The 8,449-nt window shown below is 47.2% G+C and overlaps 1 protein-coding gene across 1 annotated transcript; it reads left to right on the top strand.

Annotated features, from left to right (window-relative positions):
• Positions 1-305: 305 nt before the first annotated feature.
• On the top strand, positions 306-6,989 carry LOC8051559 (Y+L amino acid transporter 2). Its single transcript, XM_042293675.1, has 5 exons — positions 306-432; positions 477-737; positions 1,267-1,392; positions 1,490-1,586; positions 6,164-6,989. The coding sequence occupies exons 1-5, from the start codon at positions 306-308 to the stop codon at positions 6,987-6,989; spliced, it is 1,437 nt and encodes a 478-aa protein (XP_042149609.1).
• Positions 6,990-8,449: the final 1,460 nt, after the last annotated feature.

The raw sequence follows: 8,449 nt of genomic DNA, 5'->3' as shown, positions 1-8,449 counted from the left end.
GCGCTGAATAAAGCACATTAGCGGAGTCAAATGTGTTCTTCCTAGTACAGTATTTGGTAGCGCGTAATATTTGAAGGGCCACGCCTCGTGGCTTATTAAATGTTGTCCTCCAAATGGTTGCCCCTAAGGTGTTTGAAAAAGAAATATAGTTTATGGCAAGGTCTAGGCGTGAAGATTAAAAAAAAAACGGAACTCTTAAACTTCAGGGCAGATCATATCTTGTTGTATACGTATAACCACAATGCAGTGCTAGGGAGTTTGCGTAGATCTTTATATTGCGTTCACAAAATCTTACCGCATCAAAGATGCCTCCACTGCGCAAGCGCAAGGCATGTCTAGATTTTGTTTCCGGTCGCGGAAACCGCTATGGAACTGCCGAAACAAACAACCAGAAACCCCCTGCTATGATGACAACAGAAAAAGCCGAAGGGGGTGACTGCTACGGACGTCAGTGATCGTTTTGCTTCGTTATGCAGGAGGACTCTGCTACGCCGAGATGGGTTCAATGCTTCCGGTAACTGGCGGCAGCTACGCCTACGTTTCGGAGGCTTGCAAGTCACTTGGGAAACTGGGAGATGTCATCCGATTTATGATGGCCTGGGGCTACGTAACACTCGCTGACCCGATGACAGCCACCTTGCACGGACTAACCATGTCCACCTACCTCCTTGGAGTTATCTACCCGACGTGCAGCGCCCCCTATGTCTTGAGAGTGATAGTGACGCTCATCTTCACATGTAAGCGACATATACTCGGCCACAAATCTAATTGAGATGACTTAAGCGCCCGATAAACTAAAACGCCTTGGTTTTCTGTTGAATAGCTTCAACAAAAAACAGAGGCGTATGTATTGCTTACAAACTTTGCGCGCAATTGTTTTTTTTTTTGTTTGTTTGTTTTAAGATATATCATTCTCATTGCATTCACCCTAGAAAGCTTACTATATAGGGTGAGCTCGATGTCCACCTTTTTTCGATTTCGAAAGTTTCTGGCATAAGGAATATAGCCAATCGAATTGTTAATCGTACAAGCTGATACTGTAACATTGTTTATTTTTCATAGTAAACAATGGGGAAGACCAAAGTAATGAAACAAAAACTGATCTCATGCAGCTGGGCAATCACTCGCTGCCCCTACAAAGCAGCTGCAACACGGATCTTTGTAAAAAAATGAAAAGAACACGAGTTCTTGATTACCGTTACGGTGGACATAGCCCGTTCCAAGTTGTAAAGTGCTATATCTAAAACAAGTGATGTATTTCCACAGGTCTGGCAACTGTCATCAACTCTTTCTCGGTGATAGTATCGTCGAGGGTTCAAGGAGTGCTTTCTACAGTAAAATGCCTAATCTTAGTCTCGATCGTTATCACAGGAGCCATCTTTGCTTTCAGAGGTGAGTTTGTTGGCTACTTTTTATGTACTGAAGCCCTTGAATGTTTTATGGCACAACCAAAAAAAGTAATAACACTCTCAACCTTTTTTTCTGCTAGTGAACCACCTTCATGACGCTCCAATGTTCACCCTTGACACAACGGTTTCAAAAATAGTAGTGGCGTTTTACGCCTGCAATGTATCCTACTCGGGCTGGTAGGTAACATTTCTTACGTGATCTAAATTAGAGAGAACGCTCCAAGTATAGCGTGCTCTTGGTTAAAGATTTTAGGAAAACTAAGACAACGAATAGTTTTCATAAGAGTACAATTTCGAACTTCAAGCCTATGCGCAATGAAATTTTCCAAGTCAGGAGTTCAGCGCAGCAAGCCGGTGATGCACAATGACATAGTGCTGGGTGTATATTTGGACAGGGTGAAGGCATTCAGCCCCAAGGGCGTCTGGTGTTTATTCTGTAGATGAACAATTTAGACAGAACAGCACCGCTAGCATGGATCCCTCAACGAGCATCGCGCAGTATAGATACACAATAGCCACGTCGGTACTGTCCTCATTCATCTGGAAACGGGCGGAGGTGGGGATTCAACCAAGGATCTTTGGGGTCTGCAGCGTAATCTTTCACTTTACGTGCTCGGGGCTGCGGTGCCTTGACACACATATGAAATCGGGCCAGCAAAATGAGTTCCTAGCTCTGTCCAACAACTTATTATATTAATGCGTCAGCATCAGTACCCACCTGACATGGAAAAGCTGACGGCGTCCGTTTGTGGACAAATGAGTGGAAAGGGTAGCGCGCTGCTTAGAAAGGAGGAGAGTAGTAAAGGACGAAGGCGAGAGGGAGGCCATGTCACTGGGAGGAAGCCAATGAGCGCGCGGATGCTGGGCATGTCTGAACTTGCTGGTGTGCGGAGTGTGTATGCTGTGGTTTGTGGTACAAAATGGAGTGTGAACCCTGCACTATACGCCGTTCATACTAGAAGCTCCGCCTTCAGCGCGAGCTTTCTGCCCTTGCTAGGCTGCGTATTTTCGGCATCGATTTGAAGTCCAGGGGGCGTGGCCAATGACGTTCATGAACGTAAAACAACGGCATTTTTGTTTTGAAGTCGAGGACGTCACAATAATGTTCACTGTTATTTTGACGTAAACAATACGATTTATTTTGGATACTGCTACCTGCATCTTGAATTGTCGGTCGCTCGGCGTGTGTGTGGTCGGGTGCTCGGCGGCTCGGCGGTGTCCGCGCTGGTGCGTGTTGCCGACGTGCCGCCTGTACTCGTCGCGTTCTCAAGAACGTCAAGGTAAGCGTTCTCCGTTTTCAAAATTCGACCGGCGCCTGTTGCAAGTGAAGATTACGAGTACCGGAGCGACAGAACCTAGCTGCATTAATTTTGTACGCATTTTTTTGGAACTGTGCTTGTGTGTAATACGACGGATTGTCACCGTTGCATATGATAGCTGCGAAGGCCGTGCAAGCGGCGAGCGAGTAGCCTTGACTGGCATGACTGGAGCACCCGATGCAGGAGCGCTCGTGCCGCGTGATCCAAAGCAATTAGCAGGCGCTTTTAGCACTGTCGTGCGTGACCTTGGCGACAGTATGCGGTGGCTCCGTCGTACACGCCGCTTCGCGGTGTCCAGCCGGCAAACCAAGCCCCGCTGTCTCCATGCACCTTCGGAGAGGAAGTCCCATACCATTTTGTTCAGCGAAAGTTCGTCGACAACATTTGTTTTTTAGAGCGCAGCTCTTAGATGCCCGTTTCCGGCTTGAGTGGCGTCGGCGTCGGCGTAACCTTGCGGTGTATTATGGGTAAATTTTCCTGCTAAATTTAGCGGAAAGATTTCCCCACTAAATTTAGCGGAAAAGTTTCCCCGTTAAATTTAGCGGAAAATTTTCCCCGCTAAATTTAGCACAAAACTTTCCGCGCTAAATCTAGCGGAAAAATTTCCTTGCTAACTTTAGCGGAAACATTTCCCCGCTAAATTTAGCGGAAACATTTCCTTGACTAATCTAGCAAAACATTTCCCCGCTAAATCTAGCAAAGTAGAAAGTGCCCCGCTAAATTTAGCGGGAAAATTTCCCCGCTAAATTTAGAAGAAAACTTTCCCCGCTAAATCTAGCGGGAAATTTTTCTGCTAATTATAGCGGGAAAACTTTCCCACTAAATTTAGCGGGAATATTTCCCCACTAAATCTAGCGGAAATATTTTCTTGCCAAATCTAGCGGAAAAAATCCCCCCCCCCCCCAAAAAAAAAAAAAAACAATTTAGCGGAAAAATTTCCCTGCTAAATCTAGCTGAACAATTCCCTGTTAAATTTAGCGGAAAATTTTTCCCGCTAAATTTAGTGGAAAATGTTCCCCTAAATGGGAGGCGAACAGCAGGGGAAGAGGGACATAGCCTCCTCTCCGTACCTTCCCCTCCTCCTCCTCAAGAGCTGCGCTCTAATTCGGCGTTACAAAAAGTTAACGGCTTTCTTCTTTTTTTTCAGCATTAATTGTAAAAAAAAAAATTCGTAAACATCGCCAAATGCCCTAACAAAACGAAATGTTTGAAGAAAAAAAAATAGTAAGCCTGCACTGTGGAGCGAACCTGCGACCGCTTGCGCATGAGGCAGACATCATACCACTAAGCTACGCTCGACTTAGGAAATCTCGTTTTTACAATTTGTTTTATACGAGACTTTCGAACGGAACTTAACTCGTGAGTGGAGAACCGTTGGACGGCACTTGAATGCTCTGCAAAAGTGCCGTCGGACGGTACTCTAGACACTACAGATCTTTATTTGCAACAGGAGGGACGGACGGCACCGCGTGAACGGAACTAGAAAACGCTTACCTTGATTTTCCGGGATGTTGGCAATTGATACGCAACAGAACGAAACGCGAACAGGCGGCACGTCGACAACACACACCAGCGAGGACACCGCCGAGCCGCCGAGAACCCGACCACGCACACTCGCCGACCGACCGACGTTTCAAAATGCAGTCGGCGGCATCCAAAATAAAACGTGTTTACGTCAAAATAACAAAAAAATATAATCTTTACGTCCGTGACGTCATTGGCCACGCCCCCTGGACATCGAATCGGTGCCGATAATACGGGATACGGTCCATTCGTCACATGCACACTCGTCACAGGACGATTGGTCACAGGACGATTCGTCACACAGGAACATTCGTCATAGGATGACTCGTCACGCGGCCAACCGGACAGTTCGCGGCCAACCGGACACAACAGTTCGTCTCCCCAAAAATGTATTGTTCAGTTTGGTTCAGGCGGACAAAGTGGCTAACCTCATATCTTAGTATGTCTTTGGCTTCTGAAAGGCGAAGAATTTGTAACAAACGTTTCAGCTTCTGGTTCGGTCCCGAACATTGAATTTGGTTCGGCATGACAAAGTGGGTCGCCTCTTATCTTAGCATGTCTTTCACTTCTCAAAGTCAAAGAATTTATAACAGACGTTTTAGCTATTGGGTCCGTCCGGAACGGTGAATGCGGAGGCCTCATAAGAGCGACAATTTTTGAACTGAGACTACATTCAAAAGGATAGAGGTGATCGCAACAGAGAGAGGTAGAGCCCTGATGCTGCACGAGGGCTACTCGTACACATCCAGCAGAAAGAATTCCGATACTTATTGCTTTTGTCAAATAGGTGTATGCAAGGCAAAACTACTGATTTCGCTGCCAGTCGGATTATTACTCGTTCAAGACAGCAACTGAGATCAACCTGCTGAAGACCCGTAATATAATGAGAGGAAAGGCGGATGAGTATTTGAGATTAGGCGGATGAGTATTTAAGATTAGGTTTTCTAACCATTGGTTTATGGGACAGTAGAAAATCGTGAAACTCCTCATCAGGGAATGCGTGCAGACTCGGTCGATGTGACCAGTTGCCCGCATGACGAGTCATCCTGTGACGAATGTTCCTATGTGACAAATCGTCCTGTGACCAATCGTCCTGTGACGAGTGCGCATGTGACGAATCGTCCTCATCCCGATAATACGCATCCCCCTTGGCTAACACAAGTGTGAACGCGCAGGCACGCGCAACCAAATCTCTGCGGAAGCCATCGAGCTCGAGCTTCTAGTCCCAGCTTCAGGGTGAACGGAATATAGCGCTAGGCCAAGTAGGCGGCAAACAAAAAAAGTAAGATCCATTGGTGGATCTTTAGGGAATACGTTAGCACGACACTTGAAAAACGCCGCACACGTCCAAGCCAAAACAAAACAAAAAAAAAAGTGAAGGGGTCAGCGTTAGCGTTTCTCAAAGACGGACGAATGTGGCTTTTCGTATTCCCTAAGTATCTACCAATGGATCTTTTTCAATAAATTTGTAGTCTAGGTGCAGTAGAAAACCTGCGTCTTTGTATTTTTTTATGGCCATGGCTTGATGTACAGTATTCGGCAATAGAAACAGACCTAGACTAGTTCTAGCCGAAAGGGATAAAATACCTAAGGGTGTGGCTCCGGCATGCTATGAAACCTACAGCCACACTGCGACAGTAAGAGAAGTGACAGTGCATTCCAGCTTCTATTCTAGCCGCTTAGCTTGATCGGGGCTTCCCGCGTGACTTTTATGAAGTAACGGCTATAACGCCCCAAGACCAGTTCATATTGTACCACCATCTACCTGCTTCAGGAACTCTGAACGAAGAAAAATATTTCGTAAGCGCGTTTTATTTCTGTATAAAATTCACATGTATATTTTATTAAATTCTCCATTTCAATACCATACTACTACTGTCAGGGTCTAAACTTTCGTATTGGCGCATGCAGGCAGTCTATCACCGGCATCGCCGGTGAGATGACAGACCCCCGTCGCAACATACCACTGGCTATGTTTGGCGGGATTACCTTCGTGACGGTCCTCAGCCTGCTGGTCAACGTTGTCTACTTCGTGATCCTGGGACCTGCCACTGTCGCCAGCTCCGAAGCCATCGCCGTCTCCTTCGCAACAGCTACCTGGGGTACCTCGGGAGCCGTCCTCATTGCGCTAGCCGTGACGATCAGCACTTTCGGAACCATGTGCGCCGGATTCTTTAGCAGCACTAGGTCTATCCTCACCATATCCAGATATGGCCAGCTTCCCGCAATCTTCGGAACCATCAACGTCCAATCATCCGTTCCTCTCACTTCGTTGTTGCTGCGAAGTTTCTTGGCTCAGGTGTACGCCTCCATCGGCTCCGTCGATAACCTCGTCCCGAACATGGTGTTTTTGTTCTGTTTTTTTAACCTCCTCATAATTTCGTCATTTTTTGTGCTTCGAGTGACCATGAAGAACGCTCCGAGGCCGTACAGAGTGCCAACGATATTCCCAGTGTTGTGGTTCGTCTTTCTCTTGTTCTTGTCGGCCAGTCCCATTGTGCGATCAGTCGAAAACATGCAGTACGGTGTAATGATTGGCATGTTTCTTTCAGGAATGCTTTACTACACGCTTTTCGTTCACTTCAAGCTGTCTCTACCGGGCTCTCAGGTTCTAACATGCTTTGTTCAAAAGTTGCTAGCGTGCGCTCCTTGTTTTAGTGACCTCGATGTCTCGGTGAAAAAAAAAATCAACGGTCGCCAGAAGAAAACTAGAACTGTCATAGAGGAAAACGAGTAAGCACTTACAACATATATTTACCGAGTAGGTACAACAATATAGGGTTCAAATTCACTCATTGGAAAAGTGAACATACGAAGACGGTGAAGCACATACTTCCAATCGCTAACTTCTTTGTATTACTAACTTTCTGAGCATCCATTCGCGAAAACCCACAGGCTTCATCGTCGGGTGTGCTATGCGGAGCGCAAGTTCGTCTGCTTCTTGGACAGGGGGTCCAATGATGTCAAAACACCTGACGCGTTGTGGCTGATTGAAGAAAAAATAGTGGGTAGACCATTCAGGTCTACCCAGAATACTTCCAATCAAAGCCAATCAGAGCTCTGCGTCGTTCTGACGTCATCGCAATCCCTGCGCAAAAAGCAGACGACTTGCTCTCCGCACAGCCCTCTCCCCATTTGCGTCGCACATCGCCCAGACAAGTTATTTCTGTACTTCGTTTCACCTTATGTCCGAGCGCGGACGATGACCTGAAGGGCCAATCATGCAGCGCAAAAAACGCAAGGTCATGGCGTGCTCTATGCGCTTGATAGGACTAGCCGGTATTCGCCGTGTCTCTGTGCGTACTCCTGCGCCGGCTAGTCTTATCAAGCGCACAGAGCACGCCTTGACGTTGCGTTTTTGGCGCTGTTTGATGGGCCCTTTGGACCATAACATCGGCCGCGCTCGGACGTAAGCTGAAACGAAGTATAGAAAGACGAGCTGTCGCTCCCTCTCTCTCTCTCGCTAACCCCCCCCCCCCCCCTTCCCCGTCGCCCATACAACACCAGCTTCCAAACCGCAGACGCCGCTACCACCGCCGCCTTTTGGGGCAACCGTTTCCAATGCTAAGATACGGTCGAACTAATCAAGCAACGTCAAAACTGCATCGTCACGGCTCTCCTTGTGTTTTGTGGGTTCTGTATGGCAAGCTAAGCCAATGACTCGCAGCAAAAAGTGCAGAATCGTGTAGCTAATCTGTTGGTGGGCTGACCGCGGTGTAGTGAATGAGCCAATCAGCCGGAGGGCTGACCAGTGTAGCCAACCAGTGATAGAAAACACGCAAAGACAAAAAGAACCGTGACAATGCACTGTTGGCGTTTTTTGATCGGTTTCACGGGGCTATAGCGTCGCACTCTAAAAAATGTATGTGCGTCTACGTTCACGCACAACACTCGGAGAGCGAATCACCGCAACTTGCGGAGGCAGCTCAGCGAATGACGACGCCGAAACATATGTTTAGACCAAGAAGCGCAGTCTGAGTTGTGACATTAAGCAATGCAAAACGTCACGCTTGCATTGCTCAATGTCACAACTCAGACTGCGTTTTTTAGTCTAAACATATGTTTCGGCATCGTCATTCGCTGAGCTGCCTCCGTAAGTTGCGGTGATTGGCTCTCCGAGTGGTGTGCGTGAAAGTAGAAGCACATAGATTTTTTAGAGTGCGGCTGAGATCGGACTTAAAGCGAAACAGAGTACAG

This window comes from Ixodes scapularis, unplaced genomic scaffold (assembly GCF_016920785.2).
Source record: "Ixodes scapularis isolate PalLabHiFi unplaced genomic scaffold, ASM1692078v2 PGA_scaffold4__175_contigs__length_147842914, whole genome shotgun sequence".
NCBI lineage: Eukaryota > Metazoa > Arthropoda > Arachnida > Ixodida > Ixodidae > Ixodes > Ixodes scapularis.
The sequence above is the reverse complement of the archived record's forward strand: the minus strand, read 5'-3'. Positions and strand labels throughout refer to the sequence as shown.

Coding starts and splice junctions, on each gene's coding strand:
- LOC8051559 (XM_042293675.1), top strand. CDS start 306: ATGCCTCCACTGCGCAAGCGCAAGGCATGTCTAGATTTTGTTTCCGGT. Junction 738..1,266: donor AGTGACGCTCATCTTCACAT/GTAAGCGACATA, acceptor GTATTTCCACAG/GTCTGGCAACTGTCATCAAC. Junction 1,393..1,489: donor AGCCATCTTTGCTTTCAGAG/GTGAGTTTGTTG, acceptor TTTTTCTGCTAG/TGAACCACCTTCATGACGCT.